Source organism: Plutella xylostella, chromosome 15 (assembly GCF_932276165.1).
Source record: "Plutella xylostella chromosome 15, ilPluXylo3.1, whole genome shotgun sequence".
Classification (NCBI taxonomy): Eukaryota; Metazoa; Arthropoda; class Insecta; order Lepidoptera; family Plutellidae; genus Plutella; species Plutella xylostella.
In genome coordinates, this window is record NC_063995.1 from 3764280 (window position 1) to 3787819 (window position 23540).

General features: G+C 39.3%; 1 protein-coding gene across 1 annotated transcript; it reads left to right on the forward strand.

Moving 5' to 3' along the window:
- Positions 1-1349: 1349 nt before the first annotated feature.
- LOC105393042 (homeobox protein B-H1) lies at positions 1350-22425 on the forward strand. The gene is made up of 4 exons (XM_038108508.2): positions 1350-2060; positions 12432-12660; positions 20983-21201; positions 21545-22425. Exons 1-4 carry the CDS (start codon positions 1922-1924, stop codon positions 21783-21785), a joined length of 828 nt encoding a protein of 275 aa, XP_037964436.2. The 5' UTR covers positions 1350-1921; the 3' UTR covers positions 21786-22425.
- Positions 22426-23540: the final 1115 nt, after the last annotated feature.

The window sequence follows — 23540 nt, forward strand, 5'->3', positions numbered from 1 at the left end:
GGTGTAAGTACACATATTATTGAAATCTACATTTACAAACATAGCTATGAATCTTTAATCCAGCCGGGGAAGAGCGTCCATTACTTCTGCCGGTTTAAGAACTCCCAACTCTAGAACTTGTCAATTGCCACACTCTTCATAGAATGATAGTTTAATTTACACTTCAGCTTACATATTTTAAAACTAGTAGGTTATATCTTAGAATTATCTAATAATTCATGTGAGAAATCCCGGGCACATATTTTTTATACATATACATATACAGTTAGTGATTTTAAACCAGTGGATCAGATCATCAGAATCCAGATCACCGGTAGAATGCCCTGGTTGAAGACTTTTATTATCTTGAAACTTGACTGTAATCTCCGAAGGGATAGTCAGAAGGGACTCGCAAGTGAGCCGTAACCCGCTTTTTGCTGTACATTTGTGTGTATTTATTTATTTATTTGAACACTTTATTGCATACCTACATATAGAAACATACAAAATATGTACAGATCATTACAGTTGACAGTCTATGTACGACTTATCGCCTTAACAAAATTTCTTCCAGTCAACCTTTATGGTGAAGAAATACAAATTATTAACTCTTACTAGCATATATCTGTGCTGACGTGATAGGTCGCGAGCCATATTGAGGAAAAGCCGGGAAGGATATGCCATCGCTTGCAGCCTCTTTGTGGAAGTTGCTTGAAGTCGAATCGTCTGCCCAGCATTGGCCACGATTGTTTAAGCTCTGATACGACATATTCAAGTTTCATTTACAATTTATATACAGACCTTTCATAATGTCCCACATTGGTACTGCCTCGCTAGGTACCTAAACAAGGTAATGTCTACATGTACATACTTAAAGTAAAGTAAAGTAAAAAGCATTTATTAAAGAATTTGTTACATTTAAGTACACTAAGCGAACCTGTGACATGGAACATAGGTTCATGTTATCTAATGCAAGAAAAAAAAAACAAATATTAAATATGATCTCAGCATGATATAAAAAATAAATACATGCATAAAATAGACACATAAAATTCCGTGAATCTATAAAGTAGAAATTATCGTTTACCTAATGTATATAGGTACGTTTGCAATTACAAACGTTGCCGTTGTAGCTTGCTATCAACTTTCGGTGAAACATTGCCATAAAGCGCGATATCCCGCTGAGAGCTCTTTATTTTCCCTTAAAAGCGCTTTACCCACGTATAAAAGCTTAAATCCGCGCGGAGCTTTCTCCCGGCGGCAAAAAGAGCATTAGAGGCATGTCACTGTCGCGGCGGCGGCGGCGGTGGCGGCGACGGGGGGCGGGGGCTGCGCGGGCCCGCCCCCGCGGCCGCGCCCCCGCCCCCAGCGCGCGCCGCCCGCAGTCCCGCTCCGACACTCGCGCCGAGAGCAGCGCACCGCGTGTCCGCTCTACAACGATCGCACTCTTTTTTTATTTACACCATCTTCTAAAGTGGTCGTATATCTGACGTGACGGTTCAGTGAACTTGCACTTCACAAGTTGTTTTAGTTAAAACTTATCAAGTTAACGAGTGACTTTAAAACTTTTTGAATTCCACGTCTCGTTGAGTGACTTTTGTAACTTTTGAATCGGATTCAAATACGAAAATCGGAATCGCCAACAATCGCGCTACCGTAACCGAAGCTCGTGTCGCGGCCAATTAATTAGTGGAGCATACCTAATTAACACTAAAGTGGGTTAAACTATCGACGGAAGTAATCGGGTTCCCAGCGTGTGCGGAATGTGCTTGCGGAAGAGAAGCGGCGCTCGCGTGACAGAGTTACGTGAAGTGAGCATGTCTGGGCGGTGACGGGCGGCGGCGAGCTGGGTGCGGGCGGCGCGGCGGCGGCGGCGGTGGCGGCGCGGTGGGCGCTGGATGCGGCAGGCGGCGGCGCGGGCCCCGCCGGCGCAGCGCTGGCGATGACGGTGCAGCGCGAGGAGCGCGAGGCGCGCGCGCCGCGGACCAGGTTCATGATCACGGACATCCTGGACGCGGCGCCGCGGGACCTCAGCGCGCACCGCGACTCCGACTCCGACCGCTCCGGGACCGACTCACCAGGTACCACACTACTTTATCATACGCCTTGCACATTCTGAATTTCATTTAAAAAGATTAAGTAAAACAGTGATTTTTATACATTTACGGTAGCAAATTCACCAATACTTTCGAGTTAACGATCATTAGACATACACAAATCAAAATTGTGCAACATATTAAGGTATAATAAAGTCTCCTACCTCGATATCTTATCACCATGTCACCTTACAAAAGGGGCTTCGAACTCCAGTGTAAATGAAGCGGAAAAACAAAAAAAAAAACAAGATGTTCCTAATTAGTCGTATAGGCCTACGAAGACTACGGCGTAGCGTTGTAGCGGGAGCCCAAATCTTCATACATTAGACATCAACGCGTTCACCAAATTTTTAGGCCATTGCAATTATCTAGTTCAACTTTGCATAATTTTATTGGTGACTTTAACTGGTATTTACTTGCATTATTTGAAACCTTACTTATCATTTAATGTTTATAAAGTACCGTAAATAGTACGAATAATGAATAGTATAAATATAGTTATGAATAAATAACATTACTTTTTTCCAAAAAATACGTCGTATTAAAATGCTAACAAACTAACATCTATTGCATATTAAAACAAAACAAAAGGGAGTAGTGTATTGTATAGATAACTATGTATATGTGTGGAAGGTATAAGCAGGAGAGTGACTTTGACACGGGTCGTGCAATCCGGGTAACCCGGGTGTATCACGGCGGTCGACACCCGGCCCGGACGACACCCGGCCCGGTCTCACCCGGGGGCTTATCATAATAATGTTAGGTATGATTTACTTGCTCATGCTGATAGAATATTTTCATTTCTTCAGAATGTTACAGCATAAACGGTTATTAGGTATATATATAAAGGACCTAGGCCTTTAGCCCATTGCTGACGACCACCCCCCCCTCCCCACTCCCCCCTTTTTAATTCGTTGGTATGTGAGTAGTAACATGTGTCATCTTTACTTGGAATGCATAGCTTATTTAAATTTAATTATATATTTTCAAGGTACTTTTATCCTTTTCTTAACTTTGATTTTATTTCGAACTTTAAACTAACTAGTTACATTTAATATTAATATATTTATTTGTTAATTAGTTTTAGCTCATTGCGCCTTGCTCATTGTAAAATTTAGAGGAAATCTGTAATTGTCCATACTTTTTAGTTTCTCTCTGTTAATATTAATGATTATTATTAATAGTAGGAGTGAGTAATCATATTCTTAACACAATATTGCACACATAGGTTAATATAATTATAATAATAATTAAATTAATAATTATATTTTATGTATTACGGATACGGAAATAAAGAAAACTCAATTATTAGATAGAAAAAATATTATTCGTACAATGTCAATCAAATTGTTTATCAGAAAAAAAAATTGAATTGGCCCAGTTACTAACTAGCTACAAACAGAACACGCCAAATCAAACTAATACCGTTCCATTTTTGTTTGTTCATCAGTAAAATAAAGTTTAGAATCTCTTCTAAAAGCAAGTCAATGAAGATTTTTTAATCCTTGTTTTATTTAATTACCGAAATAAAAAAAGGATCCTGATTGAGTGAATGTAACCCGATGCCGGTGTTTAGGGCGATGTCACATCGAGCGCCACGGGCGCGCAGCGATGCAGTGTGACAACACCTTTATGTTTTATTTATTTTTTATCGTTATTCGTACTTTATTAAGTCCGAAACTTTATCAAACATCTAATGGTTTTGTTTGCTCGTTAAAGTGGTTTTATGTGTATTTAATTATACTCCTAATTGTTGTAGCTTTTGAACAGTTATTCTTGGAAAATTGTATCATATCGTATCCAATTTATATTATAGGTACAGGGTGGATAAAAATTGATGTTGTGAATCAGATGCCCAAAATGTATGTATTTTGGGCATCTGATTCACACTTGACGATAAATGACTAAATACATTACTAATAAATGAAGGTACCTTTGAAATTTATTTATTTAAATCATATTTTACCTTCTACCTATGACATTTTATTAGTATTTCAATATCAAATTAAATATATAGGTGTCAAGTCCTGAACCTTGTGCACTCGAATGTTACCTTAGTGCTTACGTCATTAAGGTCTGAACTTCCTTACTAGATTACCAAGCATAAAATATAATTTATCTACGCTGGCCAACTGGAAGTTTGTAAGAACTCCTTTAGTTGAGCTTCCTATATATTATATACAAGTGATGATTTAGTATATTTTTTATATTTTTTCTGTTATTCAACTTTTAAACAAATATCGTAATAATATCTGGGGATATTTCACTCAGGGCAATCCAACAACAGCTAGGCAGAGCCTGTAATATGAGTATCGAAAAACTGATCTAAATGATCTAATCTAATCTATCTAAGTGTTTAAAAAAAATATTTGTTACTAAAATACACCATCTGAACAGCAAACCTAATGTGGCATTCAATCTATGCCTGTCTCTTTCTGTCCGTATACTGTCAAAGCAAGGCAGCAATACATTTAAGGTCGGGTTTTAGCTTAAAGTTCCTTCAGCATAAGCATTTTGACACGCCCTATTATGGGTTATTTTTGTAATTATGAAAAATTACCTGAAATAAATGAATTTATTATTATTACCGAGACGATTCTAAAACCGATCGCTGGTGTTGACCTCGATGTGAAATATTTCCGAAATGCAGGCAACCTACCTGTCCCGTGTAATCTTATAACTTAAATAATTAATATAATTAAATTTTAATTCGGCACCCGCCGCGCCCGCCTAATTAGTGTTAGACAAGAACGCCTTATCAAGATTATTTTAAATTTATTACAAGCCTAATAAGGACCACTTAAACTTTGTGTTAAATATGTATTTGAGTTTTTTTTAGAAACACGTAGAAGAGATTATCAGCAGTTCAGCATTTTTCGTAATTAAAAATAGTAAATTGTTCTCTTAAATAATTTATAACGATTATTGTAGTTGTTATTCCGCCATTGGATGAGTGGACGATTAGATAACATTGTTAATTGTTGGATGGAGCAACATTGCACAACTAATGTGAAGACAAATCACACGGCACATAAGCTAAACATTTTGAAAGGATGTCACAAATAATGTTTGAATGCCAGGACACTATACCTTCAACAATTTAATAGACAAGCCGATAAACTTAAGGCGTTAAATAAATTAAATAATAAAACTTATAATGGTTGCGATAAATACAACTCGGTGGTATCGCGCCAGGCGAGATAAGTAAGCCCTTATAAAACGGATCGCATTAATCCTGGCTGAAAAGGACTCTCGGGACGAGGGAAAAGAAAAAACTGACGTCATAATCAGCTTTTTGTCAACTGTCACTACGGAGCGCATTTTAAATTAGGAACCGCTTTTTGAATTAAATAGCTTACAGCATATTTTATTAATAAATTAGAGTTAGAGCCGTATTGCATAAGCGAGAGATAGAGAATGTGATATTAATAAAATGTGTAAATAATAAAAGAAAAGGCTCGTTAGGAGCATAAAAACAATGTTGGCGCTCATGCATTTTCCACTTGTATTCTTTAGTGCATTATCTTCAGCATCTACCTCCCAATTACGGAGTTAACATCCGCTGACGGCAATTAAACGTCTCATGCAACTGTAAACACAAAACTTCTCGTAATTTGAAAAACCCACTTTACTGAGAATGTGAAAAAATACAGCGTTTAAAGCAATTAACGCCCGTACAAGCACAAGCAGCACCTCCAGCTAATTAATCTGAGGCTGATGCCGGGTGTGACCGCGCCATCGAATCTATCAGCCATTATTCATAGAAAAACTTAATTATATCTATGTAGATTTTACCACAAGATTACCTACGGCCGCCGTGTTCTCCTTGACACTACTAAATGACCATCTTAACTGACAACATCGTAAATAATTGTTCTCATGTATAAACCTATTTTTTGTCACTAGATACTTATGTCGTTAATGAAATTGCGTGTAATTATATACCTACAAAATCTTCTAAACATTAATTGCAAAACAATAGTGTAAAATCTGATATGTACGGTTTATCTTTCTAAAAGAATGGATGGGGGGCCGCGACTGCTCTCCACGCTCCAGCTTGTTACTCGAGACGTCAAACCTCAAATGCTCTCCATCAGTTCAACTAAGCTGCTTACCTCGCCACTCACGCGATTATTGCTCAGCTAAAAACCACCCAAGTATCCACAACATAGAGTGCAATATAACTTACTCATGCCAAGGTGAGCCCTCGATCGAGCGACGGATGGTGACAATTCTTTCATCGCTCGACGTTGATAACATCAAAACTTTTTATTGTAACAATAAATAGATTATCATTGATATAAATAGGACCAGTTTAAAGTCCCTTATAATACGGCTCCTATTCGCGGCTTTGTGTCCGCGCTGACAGGCGATGTGAGCTGTGAAATTGAGTCCGATTTTAAAATATAAAAGCTCTCCTCAAGACTTTTTTGATTAAATTTTTTTTTCATAGGGATTAGCTCCAGTTTGTTTAGTTGTACTAATGTTGAATCTGTCAAACGGGAAATGTATAATTTGGGTGAAGAGCTAATCCTTGGGAGTGAGACAGCATCTACCGTTTAATTATGTGCCGTCCATTTATCTTGTGTAATTACTTTTAATTAATTAATGAATGTATAAAGTGAAGCGCATGTTAGTTGAACGAATGAATATGATAGTTTTACATATTTTCCATTATGTTATGGAGTTTCTTTGATGCTCGAGGCAGATCGTATCTGTGAGCGGAGCGTGAAATGGGCACTGAGCGACCACTTGAGCTATAACTTAGAAAAGCCGATCGGAAAATGCATAATTTTTCATTCGATTTCACATCAATACGATGTGCCAAAACGATACCGGCTTTCATGTCACGAATGAGTTATGTCACGGGGACCGTGATGTTACATAAATTGGTTCTTTAGTTTAGTGTTAGTATGGTGGTTTCCTAGTTGGTTGGTTGGATATAGTTTGACTTATATAAGTTATACTGGTACATACATTGCAGTTGCTCCAGCACTCCTTTCAGAAAAGTATGAAGATATTCTGAAGAATTCTAACTGAAGCTGAAGTTATCTGTGCTCGTGCTTCAGAATTTTGTTTCATCGTCATTCATGCTTGTAAGCTTCAAATGCCCTATGCTACTTCTAATGCCACTCTGTAGCACCCCATTGGGATTATACAAATTTTATAGCTATGAATAAACATTTTTGTACGTTTCAATTTCAACTGAAGCTGCAGTGATATATCAGCCATGTTATATTAAACACCAAATATTTAGTAGCTTTCAGCCCAATTTACTATTAAAGTCCATTTTAAAATTTAAATACCATGTTATGTCTAAGATTGCTTAATAAAGCGCTTAAATGGTATTTCTCATTCGTTATAATTCTGGACCATTAATTCTATAACCAATAGCTTACTCAATACGACTAACATGGTACTTACCTACAATAAAACGATTTCTTGTTTAGAACTGCAATTTTTGCATCAGAAGCAGAAGTACCTAGTTAGTCATTAAAGTGCAACCAGCTCATATAAATCAAATAGAACATGATGCCATTAATTTCATTTCCATACAAAAGTGAGAATCAGTGTTCAAATGGCTTCATACGAGGCCTGCGCAGTCGTACACATGAGTCGTGCGCATTGTTATGCGATGGCTGCTACTGTTGCTAGTGACATAAGCGCGGCATGGCGGCTCACACGGCTCGGCTCAACTCATTATATATCAATTAATTTCTTGCATCGCTGCTCTGGAAAGCGAGCGTTGCAGTAATTAGGTAAATTGTACAAACAGCAAATAGTCGATTACCCGCCGTAACTACTGCCGGGTCCCGGCGCGCCCGCCCCGTCGCCCCGTGCGCAGCTAAATGATTATAAACGTATATTGTTATATATTTTTAGGCCCAGTTATATACAGATGTATTAAAGACTGCGCTAAAAGAAGCTTTGAGATTTTGGTTCATATATACATACGTACGTACCTATTTGTATTATCATACCTCGGTTAAGGGACAATTTGTATAAATTTTTCGTTTATAGCACTGCAGCCTTCACTATACACACCAACACATACCACAAAAGATTTCAGTACCTACTACCAGTTTTAAGTTATTCTTTGAAATAATTAATCGTAAGTGTACATGGTGATTACGAGGCTGCGTACGAGCTGTGTAAAGCCTTTCACTGTGTTTCCTCTGACATGGATCGCCTTGTTTTACACCTGCATAACGCTCACGTAATTTGCCTTTATAAAACAGTTTATAAGTAATTAATTGAATGAACAGAAAGAAATAATTACTCGCCAAGTTAACTACTGCCGGGTGCCTAGTACTTTCAGTCGAATAAAATAAATCTAACTGCGTAATTGCCAACAATTGTCGGAGTTAGGTAATACAATCGCGGTAATTACCCGCGCCATAGAAACATGAGCTGGTACATGCTCCGCTGATACCACTTAATTACATATTTGCTTAGTTATTAATTAATTTTATATAGTGAAGGCTCTGTTACGATAATTACTCCAAGGATGTAGTTTTAGGTAGGTACATAGAAAAAACAAATTGACAAATTCGAAAGCACTTATTTTTTAATAACATACTTTTTTGAAGCAATACTTTATAACTTGATTTAACTTAATAATCTATATTCTTAATTATTAGGTACCCGAGTTTGTATTGGACAAAATTGAAGCAAGGTGCCTAAGTATAGGAAAGATAATTTTTTTTTGAAAATATATCTGTTTTTACATAGTGTAACATAAGAAATATTGTAGCAATCATGTGATTAGAAATAATGATATATTCAATTAGTCGCTAAGTTATGTATCAGTTGTCCTTTGCCGAGCTGTCCAGCCGAGGCCAGGCGCACTGTGCCCTGACGGCTCATTCCTCGCTGATCCATTAATACACTCACGAGCAATGAAAAAGTGTGTGTCAAATATTACGTATTTTTGTATGTTGATCAATAGTGTAAATTAGTAATGCCAACTAATTGATAAATCGGCTGTTAAATTTATTGATTATGGTACTAAAGACTGATTTAGAGAGACAGTACTGAAATTGAGCTTTTAGACTTGGTCGTTAACAGTACGTACAAATAGTAACCAGTCAAAGTAACATAATTATGTTAAATATACCTTGACTTTTTAATGCATAATTAATAATATTCCTACAGTCCGTAGCTAAATACTTTTGTTTAGGTTAGATTGATTCAGTATTTTAGTCAAAGGTTATTTTACTATTTTTTTAAATGTTTAGGTTTTATTCAGCTACTGAAACTTGATCCATTTTATAAAGCACAAGTTGTACTATTGATCAGTTAGGAATAGCCCTCGTCTATTATAAACACATTAACGGCGCCCTCCCCCGCACAAATACAATATTATTATAATCCTTATTTGCATGTACTACAGGTAGGGCGCACAGCTTTTTGCGTTAAATCGATTCAAAGCAGTGCTTGTATACATAGTACATACAGCACTGAGCTAGCAAATGTTTATTGTGCTAATAGCTAGTTAACTGACTAATAAATTCCTTGACAACCTTCGTTATAACATTGACTGGATTCACTACAGTAAAAAAAAAATTACCAACGATTACCTTTTATCTATAATTATATTTGTATTTAATTAACATATTTCTTAACAAATTTCAGTTGCATAGTAATTGCTATTTAACCGATTACATTTATAAAGTTATGGCTACTAGTAAAGCTACGAAAGCTTATTCCTTACACCTACAAAAAAAAACTCCGGCACGCGGCTGCCACCGCTCCTTTTGTAAACCCCAATCTGATATCTTGCACACATTATCTGCCCAGGACCAGGGCTCCAGAGCACAGCAACTGATGAAATATGTTGTGAAAGTACTTAACACCAAGAAGTACAGTACAAATGAGGTTAATTAAAATGATTATAAGTTGGTTACGAGTGCCGACGTCGTCTCGCATGTCCCGCGGTCGTTCAAACTGCAGTACTTACTGCAATACTTCACACACATTCGTTTCTATTTCCACTAATCGATCCGTAAACGATTTTTTTTCAACACCAGTTTCATAACTACTACCAACACTTTGAATATTTGTAAGCTATTATTCGTAATTAGCACATTTTACATTATCAGTCTAGCCAGCTAACCGACTGCAAGAATGGCCTAGGCATGCCTTCTACTTATGTTTCAGCCACAAGCGTAATGGCAAAAACTGAACTTATTCATTTAATAATACCAGCTACCTACATAGTTTGTTTAATGGTGTTTGACTTACCTTGGCTATACTGTACTTATTTTCACATTACATCGAAAATAAATTAGTTTCCCATTAAACGGAGTAGCTTACAATATTTGCGCTTATTTTGTACTCGTAGCTTATTGTGCACTAATGATTATAATTTTCACGCTCCGCTTGGCGGCAGCTGGACCTTATTATAATAAAAATTTATGGCGGCCAACCCTAATGGGCCTAATAATTATACTTATTCTATATCACCAACTGATAAAAGGGTGTGTGAAAAGTTTTTGCTGCGTTAAGCACCCACCGACCTGCGGACCTTTACATCTGATAAGAACAGTAGGTTTTAACAACATGCAACAAAGCGAGTAGGTGGTAAAGTCAAAGGTTAAACCTTTTGTAAGAAAAGTTCAAGTAATAAAAAAACGTTAATTACTAATTTCATCGTCATTACTTCCTAATTCCTAAACATTCAGTATGGCTATCTTAAGCTCATCAGCGTACAGATACTTTTTCAATTAAATCGATAACGAACATCAAGAAAAACTGCATTTGCGTACCCGAGGCAGTGGTAGCAGCCCCGGTCGGCCAACATGTTGCTGCTGGTTGTAAAACCTGTACGGTGAAGGTAACAAGGGTGGTTTCGGTCTGCCAGGGCTCCGTGAGAGGTGAACAGTCGGCGCAAACCGCAGGCCGGCTCCCACACTTGGCTGCGCTAATGCAAGCTCCGCTCAGTTTATACATACACGCTCTTAATCCACTGTTACACCACTTACGTTTATAACACGGATCAGTCGGCCATTTTTATTCATTTTATGCTGCTGTTCTCGATATGGTCTATTATAGTGTGGTGTAGTTGGAAAATGGTGGAAACGTAGTGAATGCATTTGCAAGATTAGTTTTCATTGTTGACATTGTGTATTCTATAATTTTGTGCAAGTGTTTTGATGAGATATTAGTTATATATTGGGCCATCAATAACTCATGCTATCAGATATACAAAAAAAATATTAATTGTATGGCTTTTAAAAATATTACTTTCAAAAACTCGTTCAATTGAAAAGCTAAATTAGTGGTAACCAAAGCAAAGCGATACCTTATCCATTTTACTAATAAGATTGGTTGAACGTCAGGCAAAAGTGTCTCGATCCGATGGTTTCTTAAGTCGCTGGCTGACGGCCGGCGGAAGCGCGCGCTGACCACAAGAAGCCCCACGCGGCCGCCCGAGGACACAGGCACCCGCACTGTCTGCCACGCCAATACCAACCACAACCACCACACTCAAAACACAATCTCCTTCAAAACAACCCCAAATTTCACCTCCGTCGCAAACTGAACGATAGCTACAAAACGTTGAGGCACACTTTCGTTCGCCGTCCAAGCGAATCTCGATGCGGTTTGACGAAATATTTACTAAGAAATGAGCTTATCGAATTATTGTTAAGAATGTAGTGTCGTGTGATTGATCGATTTGTAGTGTAATGCCACGGATAATGAGTGTTGTAGCGAGCTGGCGCGTGGGCGGCGCAAGGTGGACGGGTCATACCTAACAGGTGACTTTGTAGACACATTTCTTCGAAAATGATAATGATATGTGCTGTTACAAGTCGTCTATGTAGGTCGTAATTTGTAGTTTCATTTCGGCTTGATGTCTTAATAAGTCGACTTTCAATTAGGTATCTATACTTATTTAGATCAGTGTGAGGTCGACTTAGGAATCAAGAGAACCCTGACAAAGAAATCCATTAGGGTTATTATCTTATTTTTAATTCAACGTTATAATAAAGTCAATGGTATAATGTTCCCTTATCAAATCATGTTTATTATCTTTTGCTGTAGAGTTGTTATGATTTTCGCGAAGATTAAAGCAACAGGGAAACAAATATATTTAAAAAAATCTTTACGCTGTAGGTAATAAATTGTAAAGAGACTAATGAATCAATCAGAATTTTAAAAAAATAGAAAGAAGATATAACGGCTTTTAACCCATTCATAACAATCAGATATATATATAAACTAAAAAAACACACCCCACACCCAAACTTTCATCATCAGCCTATAGCAATCCACTGCTGGACGTAGGCCTCTCCCAAAGCACGCCACCCAAAACCTTATTACTAATTATTATATTACCGTCTCATCCACCAGGAGTGAAGGACGACTCGGACGAGGTGTCCAGCAAGGGCTGCGGCAGCGACGCCTCGGGCCTGGCCAAGAAACAGCGCAAGGCGCGGACGGCCTTCACGGACCACCAGCTCCAGACCCTGGAGAAGTCCTTCGAGAGACAGAAGTACCTGAGCGTGCAGGACCGCATGGAGCTGGCCGCCAAGCTGGGGCTGACGGATACGCAGGTCAAGACCTGGTACCAGAATAGGAGGTGAGCTGCTTGTGTTTATATGATGGTAGAGTTAACTCGTTTTTTGCCGAGACTCATATCGATTTTTTTACTAATGAAAATATTTATAATCGATTATTTCTTAAGAAGAGAGATACAGTGATACCGTTTTTTAGAGATATCATCATCATCATCACGACCCATTAGGTACATCCCCACTGCTGAGGCACGGGTCTCCATCAGATGAAGGAAGGGTTAGAGATTATTAGAGACTTTTTTTACTTTGAAAATATCTAGGCACTGTACATAAGTAGTAGGTATCTAGGTTATATTTAGGAACCTTCATCTGAATACCAGGTAATGGACTTGGAATGAATGAAAGCAATATAGTTTTAATCATGGTTATAGGTTTAGGCTCTATATTTAGGTATAGGTTTTCAGAGGGATATTAAACAATATGATTCTTATTATCATCCTTATTGACTAGGATAAATTAACAAAATAGATTTAGAAAAAAGGGTCTTTAAACCATAGATACAGCGATCACTAATCGCGTATATCCCACTATGGTGCTAGGGCGTCGTGAGAGCGCGTCGGGGGATCAAAAGCACGCTGACTCAGCACCAGCTACTAGATGATTGCTGCGGCCGGCAGGTGGACGCTGCTGTACCGTCAACACAGATAGGCACTTGGTGAACCACTAGAAACAAAAACAATTGGCTTCAGGTTTTCAAACCTAGCTAATTTGACTCAGCTCTTCTAGTCACTGAAAAATACCAACTTCAGCATGGGGAATAGTAACTACCTATGTATGTTGACTAGGTATAGATTATAGTATAGGCCTAAGGCGCTAACCTACTTGCGACGATATGTTTTTAAAAATCAATGATGATCATCATCTGAAAGGTTTCCGCCATCGTGCCTTCCATCGATTCCTAAGATGTTACTATTCGCTTGTGCAATGTGATGGCTATTGTAGGCATGCATTTTGTCTGTAAACTTTTTGCAGAGTGCGGCCACTGAAAATTTGCTTCTTTAAAAATAGGTAAAGTATTAAATACATTAGAGCTTGAACATTTTGTGAAGACTGTCTGTACACGGCGCGGCTATTCCGAAAAACAAACGTTTATAATTAGACCCTCGCCGCTACCGACCTCGTACCGGACAGTAAAAAACTATATAGTTATTGTGTCCGACAAAAAATGGACGCGGACGGTCCTTTCATTGATTTAACTCTATGATTCAGATCGATTATTAGGAATATGTCGATGAATGGTCGGCCGAATTGTGCCGTCGGGGATTTTTAATGCGCAGGTTTTCAGTTAAGGAAACCTAGCCTAGCTATTTAGCGACTGTGAAGAACTCCAGAAGTATGGTGCCTTGACTCTACAATTTTAGGGATATCGGCTTCTTCTTTGAGCTACTTTATTACGTGTTTGTGTGAACTGGCGCCTGCGCCGGTGCCGCACACCGCGCGGCGCCTACATCATCAATAGAGGACCACTTTTTGCGCCCGTTTTTGTTGGTTTTCTATAATTTCGGTTAAACTAATGTTTGGGCTTCGATTTTTCGGTTCGTGAAAGGGTGTGAAATTGGAGTTAATTGAAGGATTTAATGGCTTTTGTGTGCGGTCCCAAACCAAAAGACCTTCTTTTCTCTAACAGATTTTTAGACCAAACTAAAAATCTGTTAGAGAAAAGAAGGTCTTTGTTAAAACAAGGAAAAAGCCACACAGACTTATTTAAAAACATCTGCAAGGAAACACGAAGGCACGTCGAAAAGGATCTCGAGGCATATCGCGAAAGAGTAGTACAGGAGATCATTAATAAGTATAAAGGTCCTAAAGTATTTAGAAAAGCTTTACAACCTGGTACACAGCAAGTCACCAAGCTTAATGATGAACAAGGGAACCTAGTCACTGAAAAACAGCAGCTATTACAAGTTGTAGAGGGTTATTACCGAGAGTTATACAGGTCTAGGAACCCTAAACCACAAATACCAGTGACGCGGACAATAACAAACGTTGGATCCGAAGATGTGCCAGAGATCACAGAAGCTGAAATAAAATTCGCCTTGAGCAAGATGCACAATGGAAAAGCCCCTGGTGAAGACGATGTCATAGTAGAAATGGTAAAAATGGGGGGTGATCCGGTCATACAGTTTCTGAAAGAAATCTTTAACAGGTGTCTAGAAGAAGGTCGAATACCTGAAAAATGGGAAAGTGCCACTGTCATCCTGTTATTCAAAAAAGGAAACAAATCAGACCTAAACAATTACCGACCCATCAGTTTGTTATCCCAGCTCTACAAACTACTGACAAAAATTATTACCAATCGTCTGACAAAAAAGCTGGACTTTTACCAACCAGTCGAACAGGCCGGCTTCAGAAGCGGATTTAGCACCATGGACCACCTACTATCTATGAGAGTAATAATCGAGAAGGTTACAGAATATCAGATACCCTTATGGATGGCATTCATAGATTATAAGAAAGCCTTTGATAGTGTGGAGTCTTGGGCAGTCATTCAGTCTCTACAAAATGCCAGAATTGACCACCGCTATACGCAACTCATAGAAAATATCTACCACAACGCAAGCTTAAAGGTAAACCTGCCACCAGAAACGAATCCAGTAAGGATAGAGAGAGGAGTAAGGCAAGGTGACACGATCTCTCCGAATTTGTTTACACTGGTGCTTGAGGATATCTTTAAGTTGTTAAAGTGGGAAAATCGGGGTCTTAACATAGCAGGAAACAGGCTGAATAACCTAAGATTCGCTGATGACATTGTCTTGTTCTCGGACAACCCACATGACCTTGAGATCATGATACAAGAACTAAGCGATGCTTCAGGGCGGTTTGGGCTTGAGATGAACTTGGATAAAACCAAAGTCATGACGAACTGTCCCAACAACACCATGGACATCAGAATAAACCAAACCGTCATAGAAAGGGTAGAGAAGTACGTTTATCTTGGTCAAGAAGTCGTCATGGGAAAGAAAAACCAGACAAATGAAATTGATCGGCGCATAAGACTAGCGTGGGCAGCCTACTCCAAAATTGAATTCGCTCTAAAGATGAACATCACGGCTGAGCAAAAAGCTCGTATATATGACCAGTGTATCCTACCAGTGCTTACATACGGGGCCGAAACCTGGGTTTTTACAAAAGAGATTCTCTCCAAGCTCAGAGTGGCACAAAGAGCAATTGAACGCAAGATGGTAGGAGTGACACTGAGGGACCGAAAGAGAAATGAATGGCTCAGAGAACAAAGTAAAGTCACTGACGTCATCAAACGTGTAGCGAACCTGAAGTGGCAATGGGCTGGTCACGTCGCCAGAAAACATGGCTCGTGGTGCAAAACGCTGCTGGAATGGAGACCGTATGGCGAGACACGCCCTCGTGGTCGACCACAAATGCGATGGACCGACGATATAAGGAAAACATCTGGTAGCAAATGGATAGAGATAGCCCAAGATCGAGATGAGTGGCATAGACTGAAGGAGGCCTACACCTTTGAGGTTGAAAATGGCTAAGAAGAAGAAGAAGAAGAAGTGTGCGGTCACTTTCTTCTGCTTTTTCCGTGATGTCCCCCCGAGCCCCGAGTCGGCGGAGGAAGCGGCTCGTTTGCCGGCGGGGCGTGGCCGCGTCCTACTCATTTGCGTCCGGTAATTGTTATTTTTTCCACGTTATTAAAAGGTAAACAATCCTAATTTTGGGTCGGCTTAACTAATTCAAAATTGCTTTTGTGAAGATAATTAGAGACAGAAACAAAGTTTAGTGCCTTTTCATAGTTTGCTAATTGCGTCTTTTCGCGTACACACAAAGCTATTGAGACTAGCAATTATAATTTTAACTATTTTTGACGAGTTTAGTTTTAAATGGTGGTAACAAAGAGCCGGTCCAGGCGGGCGGCGGCGGCGGCGGCTGCAAGTCATGGCGGCGCCGCTCACTCATTACCTGGCCGCTTCCGCCACCGCCACACCATTATTTATAACACTTAATACCCTCGCATCTCACAGCCATCACCAAATGCAAATATCCAAAATATCATTTAGGCAAATGAGCGGTTGCGGCGCGGCGCGTTTCAAGCTGGACGTTTAATTGGGTTGCGGATTGGTCGTAAAGCGGTAATCGGCGGCGGCGGCGGCGGCGGCGGTGGCGGCGGCGGCGTTTATCGGCGTTTAGCCGGTCGCGACTGCGCCCGCGATTAGCTAATGACGCACCCTGTGTAATGACATACGATTCGTAACGTTTTACTGCAGAACGCACGATTCTCATAGATTAAAGGGAATATTTGCTAATAACATGGCAATGAACGGATCAGTTATATTTTTTAGTAAAAGCTTTGAATAAATTTGCAGGACGCATAACTAAGCATGTAAGCTTTGAGAAAAATTTGAAATTTGAAAAAAAAAAATTGAGATGCGGTTAAAAACCAGTCACATTCTAATCAACATAAATTTATTGTCACATACTTTACGTACAAATAAAATGAATTTTATATCTCGTAGTAAGACAATGAATGTAATTTGATATTATTGTACAATTTACAATCTAATCGTTCTCCTAAAAATGCATAATATCAATATGTTGATGAAAGTTGAACACCTGAAACATGTGTTTTGCCGATTAATTTCGTTTCTAATTACGTTTTCTATAGGTATGCCTAATAGGGATAGGTTACCTTTATGAATCAAATTAGAAAATTAACTATTGTGTTCTTATCTAAATATTCAGGTAAAAAGAAAAGTAACTTACGGGTAACCCAACATTTTTCATGTACATGAAAAAGAGAAACTAGAGCAAAAAAACATCAAAACGCACAACTTAATATGACACAGGACATATCCAACAACTAAATTACCAATAAATCCGTACTAGCTACACAGCACACTCACCTGCACACACCATGCCCGGCAAGTAACAATTCAATACAGTCAACATTTTAAAATTCCACACGTGAGTTCATACGGAGCTCTAATTACATAATTCGGGGCTTGAACTCGCTACCAAGAACTGAAATGCCTAATCTGTTATTGCGAATGGCCAAATTGCCCTCCAGAGACACGCCGGGAATCGAACCAAGGACTCCGGGGTCACCGAGCTTATCATTTAGGCCCACTCTAATCATAATACTGCCAGTGCCATTTTAGCTTCGGACTCATTTTAATAGCCGGAGCCAGTAGCAATCATACCTGGAGCTATTCATTTAGGATGTTGAAGTTTGGCCAGTGACGCATCATACGGATGCTTTGGTTAGTTTGATTTACTTTATTATTTTTATTTTCACTGTTAATTTGACTCGAAAGAACAAATGAACAGTGAATAGTAGGATAGTTATAGGTCAGGGGTGATAGAAAATTTAATATTTAAAGTCGACGATAAAGTGCCTTTGTTTCAGTGTGTAGAAGCAATATGAATTTTAAAATTCATAGCAACTACAGCCATAAACAATGAAACTCCTCGCTGCGCGATTCCCAGAAGAATCGAACCGTAATACTTCTTCGACGGACATGTTTCTGATACTTTCTAAGCTCTGTATAAATAATACGTTCGAAGAAAGCTCAAATCGCCCCGCTGTGTGTGGAGGCGGAAGCTCGCAAGCGGCGGCGGCGGCGGCGGCGGCGGCGGCGGGTCGATGCGGCTCTCTGCGCCGGGGATACGGGCCGAATTCGCATCACGTCCACCGAAAACCCAAATCGAGATAAACAGCCTCGCCTCGCACAGGGACGTAAGCGGAATCGTTTTACCGGACGATTTTCGTCTTTAACTTGCACGGTTAAGGCGTGTTTTCGGACGCGTTTCTCCGCACAACAATTGAATCAGTTCACGCAGCATCAAATCACTAAACCGCTGGGCGGAGCGTACCCAGACTCCACCTGTGGGACAGAGACGGAAGAAACCCGCTCGACGAGAGCTTTCAGCGCGTGAGAGGGAGACAAAAGTTTCTCTGCTTGGAGTTCTTGAGATGGTAGTCGAATTTTAAGTGGCTTTCAAGAGCTTTTTTGTTCGTCGCTGGCGGCGGTGGAGGGAGGGGGGGGGGGGGGGAGGTGACACTGAGCATTCTCACTGAGCGCGCGACAATTAGCTCCCTTTGATATGAGTCGTAATTAATGAATACGATCTGATCAATCAATCTTACAGCGGATGCTGCTACTGAATATAAAGCAAATTGTTATTATTATATTTAAATTACAGTCTGCTCGCTCTAACGGAAATTACGTCTTATTAGACTTTACCAATTGGAGAAAGGCGGTTGAGTATGTTGTAAAAAGGTTGTAAAGTCTACGATAGAATTATTAAATAGTAAAAATGGGTCTCTTAGTGGTCTCTTACATTTAGAATCGAAATAGCATCTATTTTTATTTGCAACGGATAAAATTCACAATATTAATCACAAAAGGACGAGCGAACAACAACATCTAAACCTCCCCCTCATTTACATTTAATGAAATTAAATGATCCATTTAGAAAAATTAATTAACGACGGAACCACTGAAGCGTCGCCCCGGCCGCAGCCCGCGGTACCACAATACACTGACAACAATAATGATGCTACCACAATAATAATAATTGCACTTGGAATTAATAAAAAGCTCACTTCACTACAATAACGCACCACTTCGGAACTAATCGGGGTTACAGTACGAGCTATATTAAATTGGTGAGCGCTAACCCCACAGTTTTATATGACAATAATTTATTTTAAAATTAGCAACGCGTTTTATTTTAATGGTCGCGGTTTTCAGATGATAAATCTTTGCCTAAGTAGGTAAATTTTAATACCTAGATAAAAATATGTAAGTATAGGTATATCAACACAAGGAGCGGTAGTAGCTCAGTCGGGTTTAGGAGCAGTGGTAGCTCAGTCGGGTACGCGCCCGCTTCTCACGCCAGAGATGTGGGTTCGAATCCCGGCGCTGACATGTACCAATGAGTTCTTTTAACTTAAGTACAATGTATACCATCGCTCTTACGGTGAAGGAAAACATCGCGAGGAAACCTGCATATCTAGATTTAGCACATCTAGATATGTGAACCCACTAACCCGCAGTGGACCAGCGTGGTGGGGAAATGGTCCAAGCTTAGGAAGGCAGTTTAGACCTTGGGGATATGCACAACGGTTCCATTCGAGTGAGCCAGGTGCAGGTACTTACACCCCCACAGAGAATAGAATAGAATATATCAACACAAATTTAAAAAGTCAGAATGTATGTGTTTGTTTTGTCCTTATCATTTTCTTTGAACGCCCTGTGTTTTACGGATATGAGTAGGTAGCTACTTCATCAAATTGACTTAAGTTATTCCATAGGCACACTTTTCCGAATTGTAGACACATATCTAGGTTTCCATGTAGATAGAAAACAATGAAGTATTTGTGAATTCATCAGTATTTTTTCAAAATACTTACTTATCTCTACATATTTGACCATAATCATGGAATGAGATTATAAATTGTAGGATTATGAGAGTTTTGCCTGTTGAAACTGAAATAACGAAAACAGCTACAAGATTTACATAAATTCTGAATACATTAGTGAGTGGTCGGTTAACACAACAAACCCAAATTTATTCCCAGTTGTAAAACTAAAATTACACATGTAATGGTACAAGTTAGCTCATTACTGCCAGTTAACAATACTGATACAGCAATTTGTAATAAAACTCTATCCACTTTCACTGTAGTTCACAACAATATATGGCGTAATTTATATTTTATTTGAATTCACCCTTTCCCAACGAATGAAATAAATCAAATTAAAGCACTAGAGCACGCTCCGGCGACCTCGCGAGTGCTCAAGACGTTTTGTTAAATTTATTATTTTATTTATTTTATTTCATTGCGATGTCTATACTGTGCATCGGGTTCTGTGACAAATTAGACGACATTAGGGTCACATCAGCATTCTGGGGTTAGTGATGTATGGGCCCAGGGGTCCGTAAACGATAGTTTACTGAATTTTAGAGTCGATTTAAGTTAGTAATGGTGGTATGAGTCGTTTTGTGTAATTTCTTGTGTGATTCATACTCGGATGGGTATCGATTTATTGGAATTTTTAATGGACCGTGAACACTTTATCAACGTATTGAATTTTGATTTATTTGGCGTAACTTAAGATGCGACCTTCCGTATAGATATAATTCAATACTATTGAGATGCCAATAAATCATAATACATATATTTGTAGAAATAAGTACTACACGATTAACACGATCTGAAATGTGAATTTGGCCTCAGAATTCCTATATTCATAACTATTCAACCTAATCATCACCATCCTCAAACACAACCCTAACTTCTATGTGTGTATGAAATAAATGAATTTTCCTTCTTTTTTTCTTAACATTACCTTCCTCAACAGAACGAAATGGAAGCGTCAGACAGCAGTGGGCCTGGAACTCCTCGCCGAGGCGGGCAACTACGCGGCGTTCCAGCGGCTGTACGGGGGCTACTGGGCGGGCGTGCCGGCCTACCCCGCGCAGCCCGCGCCCGGCGCCGCTGACCTGTACTACCGGCAGGCCGCCGCCAACGCCGCCGCCGCTGCTTCTGCCAATACGCTGCAGAAACCGCTGCCGTATAGGTACGTACCTTTCTGTAACGTCTTGAATTTGCTCTAAATAAAAATAAACTGTCTCCAGAACTAAAAAAACTGTGTTTTCGAAGAAAGCTCTTAAATCAATATGAACATGAGCGTTCCAATATTCTGTATGGTTAACTAATCCTTACATTTCATTACTTTATATTGAGCATGTACGGCTATTTTGCTTTCTCTTCCATGTTTATTTATATTTATTCTTTTATTGCACAATATACAAAAGTAATTATATGTACAATCAGGTAGACTACATGTTCATTCTATCTGCGGCCTCCACCAGTTTCCACAGTTGAAGATACCCTCAATAACCCATCATTGTTGTCTGCAGATTATACCCGGGCGCCCCTATGGGCGGCGTGCCCCCGCTGGGGCTGGGGCTGCCGGGCCCGTCGGCGCACCTGGGCGGGCTGGGCGCGCCGGCGCTGGGCGCGCTGGGGTACTACGCGCAGGCGCGGCGCTCGCCCTCGCCCGACCTGGACCCCGGCAGCCCCGCGCCCCCGCGCTCGCCCGACCCCGCGCCCGACCGACGCACCGACGATGAAGATGACGATGAAACCATCCACGTCTAACCGCACTGCTCAAGAGCTGAGACACCTGACTTTTCAAGGGAAGCGCACTGCTCCACTAAAGCTGAGGAAAATATTGTTTACTGATGATGAGGTTCCTGGACGGCGGGCGACGGACTTGTTAATACATACAGGGCAAAGACTATTGGCTGTAGATTTATTGTGAAGTGACTATATTAACACAGAACTTACAGTGGTAAATACGGACAAAATACGGCTGAAAACTTTAAAAAACAAGTGAATGTGATTTTAACCTCTGACGCCATTATCTGAGTTACCTCTCTTGTATTGTTCGATGAACTAACGAACTCCAGTGACTTGTAGCTCTTTGTGGAGACTCATGTGGACTATGTTGTACAGAACTAGCGGCCGACAATGTCTCCTGTATGCTTTGGGACGATTTGTTCAAGACGGACACTGTCCAAAATATGTGATATTATAAGCCGTTTACTTTTAAGAATAAAATATGTATATTATAATTAATATGATTGTCGTGTAATTAAATTAGAGAAATAGATAATATTATAATGCTTGGTAAGATAAATAATGATTAGGATCTATTAAAGAAAATGTTACTTATGTAGAAGTTATGTCATCTAAACGGTGTCATATAAAACAATAATTTATTTCACTTGAAAATACTGGCATGCCACTGGTTTTCTTTAAATTGTTCTTTAAACGGTTCCTTGGCAATATGTTAAAGTATAAATTAAAAAAGTATAAGTAGTTGTTAGTCCGGAAAAATTATTTAATCTTTCACTGAAAGCACCAAGTTTTGTTTTGGAACCCATGAATACGAAATTAACTTATTATTTTTATCAAAACCCAGTGTAGGTATATATGTACGTATAACTTGTACTTACGAAATATATAATGAATAATTATGTACTTATCTATTGTTAGTATAAAATACACAAGTATTAAATGTATGACGTGACAGACGGCGATGTACTTAAGCAATTTTCAACAGTGATTTCTGTCATGATCTTGTGGTGTTTTGTAATTAAAATGTTGTCAATTAAATTATAATGACTCTTTTATTTAATGAGTAGACACCTTTTTATCCATATTCATATCCGATCTGTTATTTTGACATACTTACGGACATGTGCAGCCCTCTTTGCTCGTCTAATCTTTAGGTTTTGTTTTAAAGGTTTTATATTGTAACGTAACTACACAATTTAGTAGCTACATACTTTCTCTATATTTATTAAGGATTTATAGCTGTACATAGGTTCATAACGGTAATAAAATAGCCTTTTATATTAAGTGTTCTACGCTTTAGTAAATAATTGCCGTTTTAATCTGCAATTTTCCAGCAGTAATCCGGTATAAGCAGGTATATTTGTTTCCTCAGTGGGTCGGTGGCAATGAGGCGGCTAACTCCCCGTTGTCACGCCACCGCCAGCCAGTAGCAGGCAATAGCACCGAGTGTCTACGAACACTTGATTTGTTCACCGCTAAGCATTTGTATTTACAAATATTTGCATAAAACTCGTGTTTCTATGTGAAGGTTAATTGAACGTTAAATAGACAAAACTGACACGATACGATAGTAGATTTCAATCAAAACCTATTAAAGACAACACAATTAACAATTTAAAGCCAATTAAAGTATTTTTATAGCAGCTGCTACAAGCCAAACAGCCATCTAAATAATGTTTGCGTTCCACAAACAAGTAGTCGCGGGGGAGCGCGGACACAATCGCTCACGGAACTTTACCGTCATTCAGGGTCCTTCGGCTTTTCTTTAATTTT

What these genes read in the sequence shown, in the direction of transcription:
- LOC105393042 (XM_038108508.2), top strand. Translation starts at nt 1,922, where the DNA reads ATGACGGTGCAGCGCGAGGAGCGCGAGGCGCGCGCGCCGCGGACCAGG. An exon ending in CTCCGGGACCGACTCACCAG is followed by an intron (nt 2,061 to 12,431) that starts GTACCACACTAC and finishes CTCATCCACCAG; the next exon opens with GAGTGAAGGACGACTCGGAC. An exon ending in ACCTGGTACCAGAATAGGAG is followed by an intron (nt 12,661 to 20,982) that starts GTGAGCTGCTTG and finishes CTTCCTCAACAG; the next exon opens with AACGAAATGGAAGCGTCAGA.